The sequence below is a fragment of the Pomacea canaliculata genome, linkage group LG2 (genome assembly GCF_003073045.1).
Source record: "Pomacea canaliculata isolate SZHN2017 linkage group LG2, ASM307304v1, whole genome shotgun sequence".
NCBI classification, from domain to species: domain Eukaryota; kingdom Metazoa; phylum Mollusca; class Gastropoda; order Architaenioglossa; family Ampullariidae; genus Pomacea; species Pomacea canaliculata.
In genome coordinates this window covers 6,768,509-6,789,984 of record NC_037591.1, presented here as the reverse complement: position 1 = coordinate 6,789,984, position 21,476 = coordinate 6,768,509, and the positions used below count along the sequence as shown (strand labels likewise).

Below are 21,476 nucleotides of genomic sequence, written 5' to 3'. Positions count from 1 at the left end.
AGACTTTTCACTAAGAATAGCATGGACATTCTCCACATTTGACCCCCGTGCATGTCTTAATATTGTTGCATATTTGTGGATAAATAGGTTTTCTTTTTCATTCATAATAAATAATTATTTTTATGTCTTTAATCTCATAGTTTTTGTTTGTTTGTTTGTTTGTTTGTTTGTTTGTTTTGGTTTGGTTTTTTGGTTTTGTTTTGATTTTTGTTTTGTTTTGTTTTTGTTTGTTTGTTTTTTGTTTTTGTTTGTTTTGTTTCTTTTTGGTTATTTTGTCGTCCGCATATTGAAACCATTACAAACATTGTATATGTCAATTATCTCTGATTTTCCTCTATTTTCTTATCGTGAAATCAATATACCCCTAATTTGTATGTCTCTTAATTTAAAAAAAAAAAACACTACTACTTAATCAAAACTTCTGGAATTCCATGCTTTTTTTGGTGCATATTTTTAGAGCTTCAGTGGGAGCATTCTAACAGAAAACGTACTCATCGAAACATGGTTAAAGAAAATAATAAAAATACTTATCAGAACACAACCTAAAAGAACATATCAAAACAAATGAACACATTTCCCCATTCTCATACTGTATCAAAAAAAAAAATTACATAAGAACATAATGATATCCTGAAGAAAGATATCCTTCTTCTGCTTCTTCAACGATAACTGCAGGTGCGCAGTTTTTTCCCATCACCAAAAAAAAAAAAAAAAAATCGTCCCTTATCAGCTGGACCAGGATGAAAGCTGAGGCAGGTAAACGCTAAAAGCGCCAGGTGAGTCAAGAGGACTGAGTGCGAAGCAGTAGGTACATGTCACAGGCAAGTCACGTGAGCGTTACGTACAGGGGGGATGAGGTCAGGCTGGCAGTGCACGCAGAGCATGCATCCAAAACCTTTCGGAAAATTGCTTTTAACTTTCAAATCTCAGCCGGGTTTTTTTTTTTCCATTAAAAGATGAAAACAATTTTGCGCAGTGATAAGCAGGTCCCGTAGGGCTGTTGCGTCTGGGTGGTTGCCCAGGAGTTCATCAGGATAATTTCCTCGATCCATCCTTTTTTAAAGTCTTTATTAGTTTGTTTTTGCTTTGTTGTTATAGTTGTATTTGACATTGTTTTCATGTTTTTTTTTCCTTCGAGTTGTTTGTTTTTTTGTTTGTTTTTGTTTGCTTGTTTTTGTTTTTTTTTTTTTGTGTTGTTGTTGGGTTTTTTTTAAGTCTCCTACCCCTAGTCTAGCAAGACCGGACATGTAGGATAAAAATAAAACATTCAATTGATAGTAACGTTTTTACCGTTAACGGCGATGGTACATGGCCGACACTTTTACAGACATTAGTCATGGGGACTTGTCTGCCAGTGAGGTACGTGTGAACGTGTCTCGCACAATAATCAGAGGATGGGGAGGGGCATAGAAAAAGTCGCATGAAACAGGTTCAACAAATGTTGCTATTTAAAGCAATAAAAGCTTATTGGAGTTCTGACTGTTAATACCGGCATGCATTTGTCTCCTTCACTCTCTCCCTAATTCCCTTTCGCTGTCCGCCTGCCTGCCTGCCTGTCTGTCTGTCCCTCACCTCATATATGGTGTCATGCACTTTGTCTGGAAGATCTACTTTTCTTTTTATTTATCTTTTATTCCTCAACAGACTCTACATTCCACTGTGGTCTCTACCACTAGCTATCTACCACTACTCCTCTACTGATACTGATGAGGCCGTGCTCATCTTTGTTACTCTTGTAAATGATTTAATCTGTGCTCTTATTTGTAATTGAACTGTTTCGTTAAAGTGATTAACTGCCTCGTAGGACTGACCACACATTATAATCCTATGTGACATACAGTTAGTCTTGACAGATCACCCGCTATATGCCACTTCAATCTTGATTGTTCTCTTGATTGCCGACATGTGTTTTAGCATAAACAATTTATCTCTTTTCTGTATGATACTTAAAACTAACAAACCCTCTTCAGTCAACTTTCTCCCTCTCTCTCTCTCTCACATACACACTGTGTCTAAGGTCTTCTTCATACATTTCACAAACAATTAGATTTTTTTAAGATTCCTCTGTCAAAACATTCAAAAAGGTTCGGATGATACAAACCGGTATAGGTTCATTACTTGCTTCGCTACTTGACTTGCAATCACATAGAAGCATAGCAACTAATGGAGATTGTGCTCATCTGTCAGGAGAACATTTTCGAATTTGAAATAAAAACTGTAAAATTGTAAAACCTAGAACTGTTTCACACCTGTTTCTACCTCGCCCTCGCCTTGAAGAACATCGGTGACCCTCGGCAGACAACTCTACCTCTTGAAGACACCCATAGTTGTGTCGGACACTTGTTTGTCAATACAATAACACAAAATATTTAGAGAAGTGCACATTTGAAACTGAAGTGCAGTCATTTAGATGGACTGATTGATTGAACTTACAAGAAATAATCAGTAAATATTCTAATTAAGACCAACTTTATTAAAATGTCCATGTTATGGTCATAACAGTTTACTACACATAAAATTGTAATGGAACTGTTGCATCGTTAAACTGATCATATTAAAGAAATAAATGCTTTGTCACGAGCACTCTGTTCTTTCTTATTCTTCCGATGTCGTTTTCTCGCTCGCTCACTCTTTCTTCGTATCCGACCTGAAAGTCAGTATTAAGTTACTTGGGTTAACCACTTCCATAACTGGATCAAGTGGACGTAACTGGAGTTCACTGATAACTGACTCCAATAGTGTTCTTCTTTCTTTCATTCCGTAAGTCTTTCCTTCCTTCTTTTAGCCACAACTACATTCTTTCGCGATCGTGCCCTTCAAAAGTTTGTTTATCGTAAAGAAGAAGACGCAGGTGAGAAACTGTCAGTATTTCACTGATAAACTAAAACCTAGCGGGAAAAGTTTCTAATGATTTTTCATTTGTTTGACTCTTTTTGTAAAACAACACACACCATCGATACATAGAAGTAAATCAGTCGGTGCATACATACATGCATACATAGTGACAATCTCTCTTTCATCCGTCTCTCAAAGCTAAGAAGAGACATCCTTCGAGTCTCGCAAGCCTCGGTAATGTCATAATGAAAACACAGAAAACCTATTTTTCTTATTCCATCTGGAATCTGTTCGGACCAAAACCCACCGCACTCGCTTCCTTTCCTGCGCAATCGATGTGATGCTGCGGAGAAAACATTGGTTTTGCTGGGGCTGCGATGGTTTATTTTTCGTTTTTGTTTAAACTGTTTTTGTCCATCGATCCCAATGCTGCGGTAGGTAACAGTCGGGTAGAAGTTGCAGTCGCGTTCTGACCAATCGGCTTGCGCCACTGGCGGGTGCGCGGAGCTAACAACCGGCGCGTGCTCCACAGACGTAGGACTCCACCTACCGCGATGGCTGACGCGATGAAAGCCTCTCGCGTTGTTTTCTCTACGCGGAGTCTTCCAGCCAACGCGATCGGAGGGACTGCCGCGAAATTATCTCTACCTGGAAGACCCTCCCGTGCGGAGTAAAGCGCTGTTGTCTTCCAGCGGCTGTCAGAGAGTGGCAGGTAGAGCTTTGATGATTGGCTAGACGCGGGGAAGGCTTCGGTCCCTCCCGCCACCCCTCCCGTCAACGAACGATGGAGCTAACAGCTCTTCCCTCCCGACAAAAAAAAAAAAAAAAGATATTTGGTCGTTCTTTCAGTCACCACCTACTACCTCCCCTCAACCCTACCCACTCTCCTCTGTCTCCCCCTCATCCTTTACCATGTCTGCTGCTGCACACCAGCGAGAATTTTTTCTGTCCTTCTCTCTCCTGCATTCACTCGTGCGTGCGTTCTGTCCATCCAGCATAACTTAGGTGCTTGGCGCTGGGCGCGGTTAAATCCTCCTCCCGCGATATCGTCTGCGGCCGTTCCGTACACTTCCCACCGGCTCAGCAGTCGTGGATACGCCTTCGGTGGAGCTTTCACCGCCTGGTTGGCCAACGTACAGCTCGTACCCACCATGCGAGAGTGACAGAGCGCGAGACCCCAGCAGCTACTGTAATGGCCGGCATTGTCTCCTGCAACTCCTCGCTGCTCACCCACCATCGCGCCATGTTTGTGTGTGTGGTCACGTGGAGCTGACCAGGAGAGAGAGAAGGAAAGAAAAAAAAAACAAAAATCAACAACAAAATCTTCTGCATCTTTACTCCAAAGCCGACTACATTACCAGCTTGTGTGTCTTAATTCACCTGGTGTGCTTCGTCGACCTCTCTCTAAAGGTGTGCGCAAATGTCGTCGGTGTGAGTGTGTGCCCCCCCATAACCCTCCCCCAAGAGAGACTGAGGCCTCCAGCGTTGGATTCTTAGCGTGAAAAAGGGGGAAAAAAAGAGTGAAAAAAGTGGTGGCCGGCTGGGGCGACAGCCGACAGACTGTCCCATTGCCACAGGCGGTTTGCGGGACGAGGCAGGCTGCATGACAATTTTATTGCAAAGGGAGTTAATTACACGTCTGCTTCCAGTGACCTCGCTTGGCGAGGTAGCAAGTTCGGGCGGCGAGTGACCAAAAGATCGCAAAAGCGAGGGGACTGCATCGGGTGCAGAATTGTTGTGCACAGATTCGACAACTGGAATAAACCACAGACGACGACGACGACAGCGGCGGTGGAGGATTCTGCAAGACAGGTATACCTTTATGTAGTATTATTGCTGTGAACTGTCCTGTAGTCCTTTCTGTTGCCGTGGGTTGCGAAAAGACAGTATATTTATTTTGTGATATTATTACTTCTACTTGATGGAAAAGGTAAAGAGAGGAAATGTGATTTTGGAGTTTCTGGTCCGGAGGCATTTGCGGCATGTTGGTCTGTCAGTTGGTGCAGCAAGGCGATTTTTTAAATTTTTATTTTGATTAAACCGTTATTGGATCACTCCGTGTGGTGACTAGACATGAAGCTGGCAGATTTCAAAGACAAACAGAAGAGGTGTTGTCATCCATGCATCTCACCTGTAGCGACTTGAGAGAAGGATAGATTCCCTTCACCCACCACAAAAAATTTTTTTAAATGACGAACAGATGGACGTACAGAACATTTGTTGTGTATTTTCTAAAATAATACTTTAGAACCGTTTCACCCTGTCAACATCAACAAACCGAAGAGATCAAGTACTTAATTTTTTAGTATCAAAACTATTGTAGGATGTCGGCAACTTGTAGCAGGTCAAGTCCACCCACAACCAGCCTTGTGTCAACGGTTAGTTGGCAACCGTATCTTCTTCCATTGCCACATGTCTCGGCATGCATGTCGTTTCACAAACAGTCTGCTACAAAATACCGAACCCAAGGCTCGCTTATATGTCACTAAGGACTTTACTCATCCTTTCCGTAACTGTTCTTCAAAGATCAACCTGGCGAAAACCTGGTCTGTTATAAATATTATTTGTACATATTATTTTTTTGTCATTCTCTCTCTCTCTCTCTTCCCCAGGCTAGCATTCTCAGGTGTAAAAGAATGTGTTTGCAATGAATCTCAAGTTGAAATCGGTGGCCTTCGTACCTGAAATTTTATCTCAGGTTAAAGCGTCAACCTGAAACTTTTTAAAACAAGACCACAAAAGGACCACTAACCCAAGCCCCGCAATAACCCGACAAAACAGTTTTATTATTATTACTTTACAAAGAAAACTTCTCTCAAACTGGCCTGACAGTATCCCGAACATAACCCAGGAGGCAGACGCGACTGTAGCTGTAATGAAACCTATCCCAAATCGAAGTGGAAAATGATGGAGGGTAAAACTAGACGAATATGGCATCGGTTGTGGTCACTCCGGTAATGGCCTTGCGTCCGCAGTGGCAAGAGAGAGGGAGAGAGGGAGAGATGCAGGGAGGAGGGAGACAGGGCAATAAGACTTGGATGGATAAAACCCACAGGAAGTGTATGAGACCATCCATCGCGGCATGCAATGGCGGGCGATTGGTAGGGGAGCGAGTCGATGCAGTTATGTTAGTGGAGTCCGGATGGCGTGGTGTCTGTATGCTTTTATTACGATTGGATGTTACTGAGTGCAGCAGGAAGCTTCATTAGGCCATGCTGCAGCTCGGCGGTCCGTTAGAAAAAAAAAAAAAAGTCCAACGGTTTCAGCAAACGCACTCAGGCAGAGATCTAGTCAGATAAATCTTTACGGGGGGACGAGCACCGTTATTTTCGCTGGACTCTACACATCCTCTACTCTCCCTCCCCCTCCCCTTCTTTCAATATGAACCTCCCTGTAGTAGTTTTTTGCTCGGCCCCTGCAAGTTCCCCGACACGGGGACTGTCAGTCAAAGCGAGGCTGGCCCAGCCACGAGATCGCTAACTGTACGCCGGTCGTCTGCTGACAAAGACCGGGAGGGGGAGGGTTGTGGGGAGAGAACCGTGCGATTGGCTCGATGTGTACACGTGCGAGGTGGCATCTCCCCCTTACCCCTCTCTCCTTCCTTCCTTTACTCACCCATCTCATGCAACACCGCAAACCTCGGGTACCCCGCCCTTCCATCAACCACCACCTCCATCCCTCCTGGCCAACTTATCACTGGATCCTCTTTTGTCTGTTATAATTGCCGGCACATCATTGCTAAGGTGAACCACGACACTCTATGCCTTTCTGCTGAGGCCGACTATAACTTCTTGCTTTGGGATTTTAATTGGAGCTACTAGCAGCAGTCGGCGTATGGGCCACTGGAGTTTTAACTTTAATTTAGCATTTTATGTCCTGCGTGCTCACTAAAGCGATAAACTTTATACCAAAACCGTCATAAACGATCGAGATTCTTGCCCAAAAAAATTTTTTTTTTTTTTAATTTATAAACGCAAAGTTTGGAATTTAAAAAAAAATCATCATCGGGGTACAACGATTGTGATTTATCCTACTTTACTACTCGACCGTGAAATGAGTTCAACGGTCCGTTTTGCCGGATTACTTGTGAACTTTGAGCTCCAGGGATTCAGGAATCTTGATTTTTAGCAAGTTTATCACCGATTTTTTTTATTTCTCCTTCTGAAGAAGAAAGACAGCAGAAAGGGTTTCTGTACTGGATTGTGTGCTGTTGATTTGTCACCTGTCAACACAATGATTTTTTTATTTATGGCTGGCACACACACACGGTGTTACAGCCACTCGGGGCTGTCGCTCTTTCTGACGGGCACTGTCATCTTTTGATATCAAAAACCAACTTACGACAGGACACCTAGGCTGGACATCTTAGGAATCAAAATGTTTGAGGTTTTAGGTTAGGTCTGTGCTTTAAAAGGAAAGAAAAAAAAAAGAAAAGAAAAGAAAATACTGTTAGAGAGACCTACCTGGGAGTCAAAGGAAAAGGAAGCTGGTATACAACATGTTGTTGTAGATGGTGTCAGCACCGTGGCAATACTTGCTTTCTTGGACTTATTCCTTCAAATGTTTGGTGTTCTGGTATTCCATTTCTTTGATTTCTACCTAAATTGTACACGAGGTAAGGAAAATGGTTTCTTTTTTATTTTGATTGTTCTCTGCAGAATTGCCTTATCCTTAATGCACATATGCTTTATTTATAGTTTCTGGACTATTTGTATTGATTATTTTAAATGTATGTCCTGAGAGAGCTGAGTCTATTACACTACAAAAATTATTGCATAATAATTAGTAATGGCCTTAAATTTATGTCAACATTATTTTATTTTTATTTATTTATATTTATTATTTGTTTATTTTATGTATTTTATGAATTTTATTTCTAAAGTTTAACTTTATTTTATTAAACTAGTTTTACTTTATTTTATCACTTATATGTAGTTATAGCGCATTATACACATTATTAATTTTATTTTATGTCACTATTTTATTTTATATTACACATTCAATTTTACACAATGCATTTTTATGCAGTGCTATTTTACTTTTACGTACATTGATTTCACTGCTTTATTTTAGTAAATTTTATTGCCTGTAATAAATTTTATGTCATTTTAAATGCTAGTAAACTTTATTTTTATTGTAATGAATAATATTTCTTTAGCGATAAGTTTTGTTTTTACGTTCGTTTTCGCATTTTCTGGCCTGCTCAGTGCTATGTACTTATGCTCCACTCCCCAAATACTCTGGTCTTTTATTTTTTTGTTTATTGCCATGCAATTTTTTTGAAAAAAAACTGGCTTTCAAACGTTTATTAGTAAATTTAGTTTTGAAATATGTCTTAGCGAAGGGTGATCTTCCGAAACATTTATGTGGATTTTATACCGTGCAGGACTAGTCCAGTGTTAAAACTCCATTCACTCTGTGTTGGTGTACGTGTAGACACGCATCTTTACACACACACACTCAAGTACATACGCACGTACGCATGCACACACAGAAACGCTTATTGATTTTAAATTCCTTTCAGCGGCTTTTATTTTAGGTGTTGGTTAAAAAAAATGTTAATAGTGTTTTGACAATGTTTAACACGAGGAAAATTTTATTTATTTTACAGACATATTTTAAATAACAACAAAAGCTGCATAACAGCAACATCGCTATGTGCATTTGGTTTTAAACAGGACTGGAAAGATTGTTGTCCTGTCTGTCTGTCTGTCTGTCTGTCTGTCTGTCTGTCTGTCTGTCTGTCTGTCTGTCTGTCTGTCTGTCTGTCTGTCTGTCTGTCTGTCTGTCTCACTGTTTTGCTACAGGTTTCTCTAACAAAAAGGTTTGTAAGAAACCTAGTGTCCTCATTCAAGCATTGTCTCACCAAGAAAAATCTCAAAATATACCCGACCAAAAAAAAAAATAAAAACAAAAATCCCGGCCCGGGATGCGGTGCTACACTCGTTCCCTGACCTTTCACCTCCACGCAGCCGACGAATAGTCTCATTTAAAACATTTCCAGCATGGAAACACACTCATCGCCCGCAAACTCTCGTGCAACTGCAGGCCCACAGGTCGCGTTTGAAAGCATGTGTGCTGCATTACCAGGCCATCGCCAAGAACCAGAAACTGATTTATGCGCGCGCGTTCACTCGGTTCAAACGGAAGCAGGAGCGGAAAGAATTCATGTCTTCTTGTCCGTCCTGACAGTCTCCTCGAGTGGCTTTATGCCTGCGCCTTCCATTCACTTCCTCTGCCTGATAGGTGACCGTTTAAACTCTAAATATTTTAAATGGCTTGTTCATTCGTTTGTTCTTTCATTCATTTGCTCAGGCGTTCAATTTTTGTGAAATTATCTCTCGGAAAATGTTGTTTTGTGAGTCTGTCTGTCTGTCTGTCTGTCTGTCTGTCTGTCTGTCTGTCTGTCTGTCCTTCCTTTCTTTCGGCGAGAATTTGTCTCCACCTTCGGGTTGTGATTTACACTGTGTACCCTGCAAGTACATGGCGTGCGTGACTATTCATCTTCATCCCTAATGACCATCCTTGCAGCTGCTTGTTGAGAAGCCATCTCATGACACCAAAGCCGATATTTATCTCCGACCTAGTGACACGAGAGAAACAAAATGAAGCATGCTTGTCTACCAGGAGTTAGATTAGTCAAACACTGAGCTACAACTCCCGTCATCGACAAATAAAAATTCGATGAGTTATTGAATTTTATTTAAAATAGCGTTTTATGTTTTGCTATTAAAATAAAAGTTGGTTTTGTGTTTAATGCAATTTTCTCTTTTTTTTACTCTCTCTTATGAACATACTTATTATTAGTTCAGTCCTCTCTAACAATTTTTGTTGACTGATGTTTCTTTAGTGATGACTAGTTCCTTTAATGGTTTACATTGTACTCAAGCGGAATGTTTCCAAAAATGAGACAGACATACAATTTTATCATTAGTTACAATGTGTAGGATCTGTAGTGGACTCTAAAAAAATGAAAGGAATGAGAAAAGATAAGTGAATTGAAATCTGGAGTTAATTTGGTATGTCACAACACCGGAGAAGAAGCAAATGAACAGATGATGAACATTGTGAGACGGTGTCAACTTTCTTTGCAGCATTGTTAACTGTGCACAGATGTTTTTGTCTGGCATCATTGCCACATTTTTCTGTAGTTTTTGTTTTTGTTTGTTGTTTGTGTGTGTTGTGTGTCCAAATCTGTGTAGTGTTATCGAATGTTTGCCATTTCAAGAAGTTTCCTTTCATGTGTTCTAATCCCAATTTTCCTCTTTTTCTTTCCTTGAGTCAGTTTTATGAAGACCTGCTTGGATGTGGACGTCAATTTGTCATCTGCCTCAGGTCCCACACCTTCCAACATCATTGTTCTCCTGCTGCAGATCACCGAGATGACCATCTGAAACAAGTGAGACACTATCCTTGCAAGAAACTTGTTAACTTAATGAGGTCGCGAGGTCAACTAAGTACCCAGTACTCCTTTGTGGCATATTCCGAAAAACTCTTTGCTGACACAACAACTCTGAGGATAGAAACGAAACAGGATACTACAGTGCTAGAGTTGTCCCCCTCACACTTTCCTTGTGGACAATCATCACAAGTGGAACTTCCAGCATCGCTTCTTTTTCCAGTTGTTTGTGTGATCCTGACTTGAGACTCGATCAGACGACAACTCTTGTGAAAATGTCGACCTGCTCCTTGCAGTGACTGTTTCGTTGATGTTCTTGTTATCTCCCCTCTGACTCGACTCCAAACTCACTACGTCCACGCTCGCACTCTCCTGCCACACCCCATACCCACCCTTCCTTCCTTTTCCACCCAGCAGCTTTGCGACCGCTTGCCGCTGGAAGTCAGACCTAATCATGAATCCATACGCCTTCCGAGGGTGGCATCTGCCTTCGGCCTACGCCGACAGCGGCAGCTGCGACCGGAACTACCCGACATGTACCCGACGTCGTGGACTTCCACCTACTTTTCTCCGTCCTCCGTCTACCCTTTCCAGGCCGACTCTGCAGCATCCGCCGTGGCCAAGCAGACGTCCAACGCCAACGAGTGGAAGCTGCAGGGCATCTGCTCCCCGACTCCAGAGGGAAGCGCCAGTCAACGTCCGGGAGAACGGGCTTGTGGGTAAAGGCGGGTATGAGGGATTGTTGTACAAGCCCAACGCTGGCCCCGGCGCCATGTCGGCGCGCTCGGCTGCCGACTTCGAGGGTGCGGCTGCTGCTGCAGCCCGCGATGAGGTCCAGAAGTCGTGCTGCGCCATCTCGTGCACGTGCAGTACAGGAGGTCACCAAGGGTCAAGGCTGAACGGCATGCTGGACACGTCGTGCACTTGGCGCACAGCTGACATGTCGCCGGCTCTTGATTTCAAGCAGACGGCCAACATCTCCCCGTATCAGACGCTCTGCCAAAGAGGTGAGTCCACTCTCAGTTGTTTAGATATTAACCCCTCCCCAACCTTACCCTCCTCACCCCAACCTTCCCCATCACCAGCCATTAAAATGAAAAAATATCGCTTCGACAGTTGATTTGCATAGACTTCGTATCACAAGTGAACACGAGTCCGTTGTTGTTGTCCTCATCCATCTTTCTTCTGGCTTGTCGCCTCGGTACGGTCCATTCGTTGCGTCATGATAGATATTTTTCTATATAGATAGCTGACTTGCTACAATAATGCAAGGAATAATCAAACAGTTATCTAACTTGAAAGATAGCTAACTTTTGACAATGATGCAAGAAATACTCAGTTGGACAGATAATTGTCTATAATGACGACAGGAGTGCGTTCCACAAAGGTCGAGAGGCAAGACGATAGATAGCAAAATTAAACTTCTGTTTGTTCTCTTCGTGTCGTATGCTAGTTTTTGTTGTTGTTTACGGACTATGTTCACTGGTCGCTTGTCAGCCTCTAAGTTTCAAATGGCCTGTGACGTGCTTTGTCCTGCTGCTTGTGTCTGTGTGCAACGGCCCGACAGCTGTTACACGTTGCACCTTGCACCTCGGCCGGTCCATCAGTCAGACCAACACTCAACAGTTCCTGTATCAGCAAGCTGTGCCACGTTGCCTTCACACCCAACACTCTCCCACCCTGAGATGACCGATCACACTCTTGCCCTGCACCCTGCCTCGATTAAGAAAAAAACCAAAACAAAAACAACTCCCAAAACAGGACAGAAAAAAAAAAAACCTTGCCGGAGTCGCTGTCTTGATATCATCTCAAGCCTCGGTGATTTCCATCAATTAAGCCTGGTGGGTTCGAGAGGACATTTTTTTAAACACATAAGTTTCCCTTTTCTCCCACCCTACCCCACCCCTAACCCCCGGGCGATGAAGAAATAAGCATAAAGAGTTGCATGTGGCGGCGATGAAGGACGCCTGTACTCAGAGTGTTGAGGTGTGCACCGACCAGTCGTTTCGATCTGTGTCTTGATTGTCTTCCCCACCATCCACCCGTAACAGATAAAATGTAACCACACGCTGTACCTACTGACTTCGTTCGCTCCAGGAGCAAGTAGTCACGTGACTGCTGCGTCGGGTCATGACCTGCGTTATTTTAAATGTTCTGGTAATTATTCATCTCCCTCGTGGCCTACTCTTCACTCTTTCCTCCTTCGTTTGCATAAACGAACACGCACGCACACACACGCAGACATACACGTATGCACAGCCCTGACATCTGCTCGTTGTCTGTAAATAATTTTTCATTTTTACCGGTTAAAAATAAACTGCTTAAACCTTACACCAAGGTTTCTTAACAATCGCTCGGTTTTCTATTCAGGGATTTGTCTTTGCTGTTGTTCTTTGTTGATTTTGTTTTATTTTTTGTTTTGTTTTGTTTGTTTTTTTTGTTTTTTTTTTTTTTTTTTTTTTTTTTTTTTTTTGTTTTTTTTTTTTTTTTTGTCATTTACAGACTGCATGGCAAGTGGCGCGTCCAACTTTTGAAGTTATCTGCTTTGAGCAGCTTTAGAACATGTCTTTTTGCAACTTTCTACACAAAATCCTACATAAATACTGTACTTTTCAATAATGCTTATCCGACTTAGCATTAATCATTGCGAGCAGCAAGTTTGAGTTTCAAGATCTCATTGACAGCCCCTGAACAATTGGCGCACATGTGGCACGAGCTTAGCCCTCAACTGATGACAACTGACGATAGTCGCAAAGAACAGGGCTTAAAACGATTTTTCTTAAGTCGATCAATGTCTGTCAGTTTGTGATGCTCGCGGTGCATCCTGGTTGCATTTGTTCTAGACTTCAGTTTCATAATTCTCTCACGCTGCGGCGATCATGCTAAACACAAAGCAACAATCATTTCCTCTACACCAGACCTCACTACACTGCCATCGTAAATAAGGTTTTAAATTATTGTGGAGGGTCACAAGGAAACATCATCATAATAGCTATTGATGGTAGATTATAGAATATTATATACTTTAATTCTGTGGATGTCGTGTACCGCACACACCACACACACAGGTGTTCACACCAGCAAATGCATTCGTCTTCATACAACTGTGTGAATAAAGGGGTACAGAAGTAGCAAAAGAAATATTTACAAACAAAATGAACAGATAAAAGAGATGTTCCACCTGCTGTAGCTCGCCTCACTGATTTAAGACACAAGGTCTTACTCAACAAACACTAACATGTCTTTGAGGCGAGTACTCGGCGAATTTATCGCAGGGAACTATATCTTGTCCCTTTGTTGGGAAGGTGAGGTAGATGCCTGGCGGCCAAGATTTTATTTTAAGCCCTTTGAATACATTTGCATCGCTCCACGCTTTGTACACCTGTAAAAATAGAAATCCAGAGAATGTAGCTAATAGGTGGACTGTGAAAAAGTAAAAAGCAGACAAGCAGACTACACTGCTTAACACCTGTAACAAAAAAGAAAAACATAATAAACTCTAAAGTCCTTATCGGCGAGCAAAGCAAGCTACAAATGACAGCCCGGGTGAAATAATAATCACATATTAAATTAAAATCTCACGAAATTATACAATTAAAATGACACGAAATTATAAGGATGTGTGAAAATTAAATGCAATTAAAAGGAAACTGAATTAAAAAATTAACATTTTAAAAAAAAAATGCATTACCGCATGAAAATCAGGAAAATGTAAGCAACAGTTGAATAATCCAGAGAAACTGTTATTTTAGATGCTCATAAATTATATATTGTTCTTATGCACTTAATTATTTCCTATATTCTTTTTTATAACTTTTAAGATTGTTATAAACATTTTAAACTTTTCAATTATTATGAAATATGAGCTGCAAGCAGAAATGGTTATATATATATATACTGTGTGGAAAATTTATATATACTGTGTGGAAAATGCTAGTGATATTTCTGCCTCACGAGTTGATGACAAGTTGAGTTTGAGTGGAAAAGTATTTTATTGCTTCTCTCCTACGGGTTTGAACTCAGAATATCTTGTATTCCGCAGATTACCATATCAGCAGCATAAAAGCAATTAGCATTTATACGATGTGTTCTATGGCTGCAACAGTAGTGTGGATAGAAATATGTCCAACCTCATTTACAGATTATTTTTTTTTTTTTTAATTATTATTAGTGAACATGGCGCTATATGTGTACTTTATCATTGTTATTACAATCATCTGTTTTATTTGCAGAAACCTTATTTTTCCCATAGTAACTTTTGATATTGCTGCTAATACCATTACAGTCTATGAAGTAGAAGAATTAGCATCCTTTGTCTTCTACGACTACTACATCTAGGGTAGTAGTAGGGACATCGACAGTCGTGTTGTTAGGGCGCTGGTGTACAAACCCGGACACGCGCCAGTTCGATACCCGTGTGGCAAAGCGAGCTACCCCAGTCTACCCTGCTGCTGGGTATAGAAGGTGGAAGTTGGGTAAAAGGTGTTTAGAAAATGCAGTTTCTTAATTCTGACAACCAGCGAAAGGTTTAGTACCTGTAACCATTAGAAGTAGTCACACTAGAAGACAGACAAACAGGAAGACAGGAAGACAGGCAGGCAGGCAAAAAGACAGACAGACATGAAGACAGACAGGCATGCATGCATGCAGGCGGGCAAGAAGACAGACAGATAGACATGAAGGCAGGCAGGCAAGAAGACATGCAGCAAGGCAGGACGACAGACAGACAGACAGACAGACAGACAGACAGACAGACAGACAAACCACAACACAAGCAGCTTGCCGTTGCAGCACACCACACCAACGGCACGGCGCGGCACGGCAAGCAGACTGTTGGTGTTGTGTTGGTGGACGGGACGGCCGAGCGAACTGTTGTGGGGTAGAGACGGAGCCTGGTAGCGGTGCGGCACTCGACCGCCGCTTGATTTACGAGGCGCGGCTCTAAGCCCCAGATAATGGTATGCGGCAAGACGCTCGCGCTCTGTCAGGTCTCAGACACCGAGACTTTACGCGACATCCGTCAGGGACTCGAGCTTTCGTCAAGGTCTCTGTGCCGAGAGAGAGAGAAGAAGGGAAGGACATGGCCGCCGGCGATCTACAGGACACCTCCATCCCTCCCGTCCCCCACCTACCCCCTTACTTGACTGATTTATGTCGTCTCTGTTTCCCTTATGCACCTCCTCGCTTGCTTTCTTGAAAGATCTTCAGTAGCGGATGCAAGGCGGAGGTGAAAATAATAAAAAAAATAGGGACCCGCAAGCGATTTAAGTTTCCTCCGCGCTATTTTTAGAACTTCTACTTGAGAACGGTCTGCTGCCTGGTCCTACTTGCTGAGGGGAAGAGCACGGCAAGATGGTGCGAGCCTCCAAATTATGTCCAGCCAGCAATCCAGACATCACTTGTTTTTCTAAAACTTTCCATAAGGGATAATGAAAGTTATTTCAAGGATTTTTTTTTCTTGTCCAGATTAATTTTTCAGCAATGCAGACATGATTTTTTTTTCTTTTTTCTTGGTTTTTTTTAGTTTGCATTAAAGGATGCTGGGAAAGTTGCTTTACACTGTCGTGTTCAGTTTACCCTTTCATGTGTTCATATTTCGGCTCACTGGATTCTTATTCTTGGAATGCATATAGTTTAGTGTAAGTTTAGTGTATAGCTACCAGAGGAAAATATTTTACATTTAAGACATAATGATAATATAATAACAACGACAATGACAACGAATAACGCTTCCAACTGACTTTCCCATCATTTTACAGTGTCTAGGGGAAATATACAAGTATCCATGTCAGTCCTAAATATCCAATTAATTACTTCATAATGTTAACGAGCTGGAGAGAAACTTCCGGAAGCGGATACGAAGTTGAAACTCGAAATGTTAAGACCTGAACTTCCGGTGATCAGGTAGAAGGTGTAAAATGGCTTTTGTGGCTTTTGCTTTGTTCTTTCAATGAGGTTAATTAGTACTTTTTTTTTTAATTGCAAGCCATTCTTCATCTCGCTTTTAGCTCTCTTCCCACAGACTACTGTTTCATTATTTGTTAAAATCCTACACAAAGGATGAGCATGATTGATTGACTTGGACACCTTTGCAACGGACTCAACTTTTACAGAATGTAACATTATTTCATGGCAATATAAGATAATGGAATGAAATGAATGACATGATTTAAATGAAATATAACACATTAACACTAGAATAAATCTTACGGTTGTAGTTCGCGATTTACAAAAATTCTATCTTAGTTATTCGTTCATTGTCACCGTCCGTTTAACAGCATGTCTTTCGAAACCTGGCAAATCACCCATAAATATAGGAATAAATATTTGTCCATATTTTGGACCTATAATACTGCCGTCTGGCTTTCGAATTTTTATTTTTCTTCTGATTCTCGGGAACAATTGCGTCGTGACTAGACAATACCGCCACTGATATCTGACAGTATGATTTTTAATTGGAGTAAAGAGTTGCATTATTTAATGTTATTTATATTTGTAATAATTCCTTATTGCTTATATTTCTCTGTTACTTGTGTTGTAGAACAATGAATTAGTTATTGATATTCTTGTGCATGTGAACGGAAACTTAGAATGTTTAAAGGTAGAAAGTACAGAACAAAAGTACCTTACCTTAAATCTTTGCTAAGTGATAAAATATCATATGTTAAAATTCCTGTACATAAATAAGTTTTTTCTCTACGGACTTGGCTGCTTGCTATTTCTTTCTCTGCGGATTAATTTCTCAAAAGCATAGGCAGGCACGCTCTCACACACTACTATGTATGTTCTTTGCCTTTAATTATGTGTCAGTTCTTCTTCTCACCCTCTCACCTGTCCATCCATTCATATAAGTCTACCCACACTAATTTCTCTTTCAAACAGGTTACACAAGTGAATGTTTGTCTGTCCCTCTCTCTCTCACACACACACACATGCACACACACACACACATACACACACAGGTTGGTTTTATCCAGGTCTTCAATCTCATTTTCGCTGAACCATTACATTATTAGAGGCACATCCTTGAGAAGAAATAAAACCCTGACAGGTGGAAAATTATGACACTTTTACTGCCCTGGGGTCGGCGCTCCAAATAAGTTGGAGGCGAATTAACACTGCCGGTCACACTGACTCGACAGATACAGATTGAAATTAATTAAGAATGATTCACGAATGACACACATTAAACATGCTGTCTCAAGCACAGTCCATTAAAGGGGTCACCATAAGATCTGCCCTCAGCAAGGATGTTTGTGAACAAGCCCCTTCGACTACCACTGCACCCTGTCATGGTCCTCATCTTATTTTTGGACCGTTAGTTTTATTGTATATAATATGCCAACATTTTTTATTGTTTTTGTTTTTGTTTTTTTGTTTGTTTTGTTTTGTTGTTGTTGTTTTTTTTTTTTTTTTTTTTTTTTTTGTTTTTTTTTTTTTTTTTGTTTTTGTTTTAGAGTTTTAGCTCCCGACTTCATTAAGATTGAAATTCCTTTCTCAGTCTAACCATTCATCCATCATTATTCCCATATAGTAACTTCTTGTATTAATGAAACTTCAATAAAATTATTGTATTTATTTAAGACAAACGATCCAACTGGGATCTTAACACCTTCCCCATCAAATTTTACAGGTGAGACTTCTTTATCTTCCCCAGCCCTCGCTGGTCTCGAACTCGCTCATATCTACTTCCTCAAGTTCGATCGCAGTTGCTGTAATCACTAAAGCCTATCTACTTCTCTAGCCTTAGATGAATGGAAATATACATAGATAGACAGAGGACGAATGAGAAACAACAGTGCAAACAAAGCAAACATAGAAGACTCAATAAGGATTCAAATAACAAGGAGTAAGGATAAAGACTTGCGAAAATCTGCAAAGGAAGACGAGCTGGTGGACTAGTCATTAGAAGAAAGATAGATAGAAAGATTAAACAGTCATCAACAAATCGTAAATAAATTATTTTTTAAGTGGTGAGTGAGGAGATTAACGCATTTGGAGCTAAGTGTCTCGTCAGCTGATTAATTAACAGGCGTGAAGGCCTGGGAGGGACACGGAGGGGAAATTCGAGTCCAATGTAATGACTGAGTTTAAATAAGTCATAAAACGTGTCCACAGCAAGCTGAAGTGATTTGCTCACCGGAATATACTGCTACCCACGCTGCAGGGCCAGGAAAGCTGTAACAGTTTAGCTTTTTTTCTGATATCTAACTTTAATCTCCTCCTATATCATTCCGTGAAGATACTTGGATAGCTACTCGGAACAAACAATTATTTTATCTTTACTTTGTCAGGTTTTGCAATATAAATACTAAAGTAATAACCAGTGGCAAGAACTTTTTTTTGTAAGTCTCTTCCTCGTGATCATCTCCCCTACCCCCCTACCCCAGCTTTCCACCCACTCATACACCTCTACCCAAACTAATGTATGTCTGGTGTCTTTCAACAGGTTACAGACAGGTGGATTGAAAATTGAGAACAACGTGTCTGGCGTGTACATTGTAAACAAGATGTTTTGTGCCAAGAATACAGTTTAGCAAATTTTGCCAATTAGAAAAATTTCCAGACTGATGTGGGATGCTCACTTACAAGCTCTCCCAGGAATTTGGAAATGTTTCATATGATGATTTGGCAGTGTACCAGAGTAAACCCTGCATTTTAAATGTGTTTAATTTTTTTGTATGATTCTGTTGCATTTGTAGCTGCACCCCCAGTCACACTAGTTTCTGTAACTTTTGGAGTGTGTCAAAGTGTGATTTGCGTGGTCACCAAAAAAAAAAAAAAACCCCAACTGTTTTGGTCTTTGAAACTTTGCCGAGTTAAGTTCAGATTGGTTTGCCAATACTTTGCCATTACAACGGACTTCGGAGGACTTTAAGGACGACCTTCTACGACTTCAGACCTTTTCTGACACCGAGCGTGTGCCTGTGTCGAGTGCGCATGCGTGACTGCTACCGTTTGGACTCCGCGAAGTACGCCATGCGAGAAACGAGGCTCTAATGGCGGCACAGTGGCCTCCCCTTTGGCTTAAGCCTGTCATGCGTGACGCTACAAACCTGTTTAATTCTAGGTATCTGGGAAACAAATGAAAGAGGGGCCGCGAGTAATTTCTCTATTTTCGCGAATATCGCCAGGCCTGGCAAGGCAGCAATGGCAGCAACATCATAACAGTTATTTCATCCACTTTCCTCCTCTCATAATTATCATCATAACAGCACTGGCATTATGACCTCTACATGCTGCCTTCCTCCCACTTTCTCTCTCACTTGTGTTTTCCCCTGCCTCATTTTTTGACACATTTTTGCCAGGGAAAGCTTCATTATTTTGTTTCGTGATTTTCTTTCGTTTATTCCGTTTATTCTTTCTGCTTATTTTGTCCTCTGTTATTCAGACTGTACTCTCCATTTTCGTCCTCCCATTTTTCTGTCCCACCCCTCCCCTTTGAGCTACTAGGTCTGAAATATCCTGTCTCTTATCTTTTCTGTCTTTTTCGATGATGCTTCCACGTTAGAGTATCTAACTTTTCTTTAAGATGTAGACACTTCGATGATCGAAAAGAGAACTGCTGAACTGATTAGTAGTTTTAATAGAGGAATTGTCTGAATGTATTTAAACACACTCCAAATACTAAATTAAGATGTTTGGGTTCAATTCTCAACCCACAACACATTCTTTCTGTCTGGCATATAACAGCTGTTGGCATAGCCCAGAGTAGGCATTCCTCTTTTCGAGTCGAAATATTAAGAAAATCTCTTGAAATAAATTTACATCGAAATGTAATTTGTATCTCAGACTGAGAAAAGGTGCTACTAGAGGGTTATCTAAATCAACAACAAAAAAGTGCTGACTAGTATCTGTCTTTATGCTTTCTTTTTCTTGTTTTCACTCATTTCAATAACAACAACAATAATAATAGAAGCGAAAGGTTCGAGTCCATCAAACAAACAATAATTAATTCAGTTCGATATACAGCCAAGGTATTTTTTTAAAAAATCTCCCTTACAGCATTAATTTTTCCTAGAATACCAGTCACTGACATTCGACTAAACATAACCTGACTCCTACAACACCTGTTGAGAGAGACATGGGGGATGGAAAGGTAATAAAACAAAACAGAACACAACACCCCATACTTGTTTACAGTCAATATACATGCTTAAGTTTCGCTTTGAATTATTTCTCTTGAACTTTCTCTGAACCATTCGATTATTTAAAAAAAAAACAGAGTTATGTTACCGGTGATTATCCTCACAGGTTAAACAGATCTGATGATCGTTTAATAAGTGTAAACTGATCGACTGCAATTTGCCTAATGGAGAAACAGTTTTCAATAAGTTTATTCTGTTTTAATTGTCACATTAGTTCCGCATACAGACCTAATTGACAGAGCTAACCCTATTTTTCGTGAAATGGAGAGAATTATGGACTAATTGACGGATAATTCCAGAGGCCTGATGTGTGAATCGGTGGGTACCGAACCTGGGACTGCAAAGTTTGTTCTGACTCTGGCAGGAGGGTATAAAGAAGGGGATTTCGTCTTGTTTTTTGTTTGTTTGTTCGTTTGTTTGTTTGTTTGTTTGTTTGTTTGTTTGTTTGTTTGTTTGTTTGTTCGTTCGTTTGTTTGCTTGCTTGTTTGTTTGGGTGTTTGTTTGTTTTTCTTTTGGGTGTAAGCAAGTGTCTGAAGTCCTCATGTGTGTTCCAACTACCAAAGTACGCCGGCTGTCGTGTGTACAGTGGAAGAGGGAGAGAAAATAAAAAGGAGGTTGGATGAGTGGTTGGGTGGGGAGCTAATTGCCCAGATTTACCCGGAACAGTACTTTACCAAAAATGAGAGATTTTCATACTCCCTGGTTTCAAGTAGTTTTCTTTCGAATGCTACTTCTACTCTGTAAGTGGTTAGGTGGAGTGAATCTCTCAATCGGCGGAGGCAATTTTCAAACTAAACCTTTCACTCCTTTTGAACATCTAACAAAAATAAAGAAAATAATATTGATGGAATAAAAAATAGTTTAAAATTTAGAGTAAAATTTGATTCTGTCTTACCGTTAAAAGAAAGGTTAGAACACTTTTTTTAATAACTAGAGAAAAACCAAACTGTCAGCCTGTGGCAGTACTTCAGCTGAGTGCACTGATACGGGGGGGAGAAGCCCTCATACACACGGAGGGGCAAGGAAGTGACATGGTCATAAAGAATCCCCTGTGGTCGGCTTGCACCGCTCTTTGAGGAACCGACTGGGTTTGG

At 40.9% G+C, this 21,476-nt stretch overlaps 1 protein-coding gene across 1 annotated transcript in view; it reads left to right on the top strand.

Moving 5' to 3' along the window:
* Positions 1-5,457: 5,457 nt before the first annotated feature.
* The window catches only part of LOC112557319 (homeobox protein Hox-A9-like), a 53,218-nt gene continuing 37,199 nt past the window's right edge, over positions 5,458-21,476 (top strand). The window contains 4 exon segments of the mRNA XM_025227100.1: positions 5,458-7,450; positions 10,121-10,764; positions 10,767-10,915; positions 10,917-11,241. Of these exon segments, the coding sequence (XP_025082885.1) occupies positions 10,689-10,764; positions 10,767-10,915; positions 10,917-11,241 (550 nt within the window). The 5' untranslated portion in view covers positions 5,458-7,450; positions 10,121-10,688.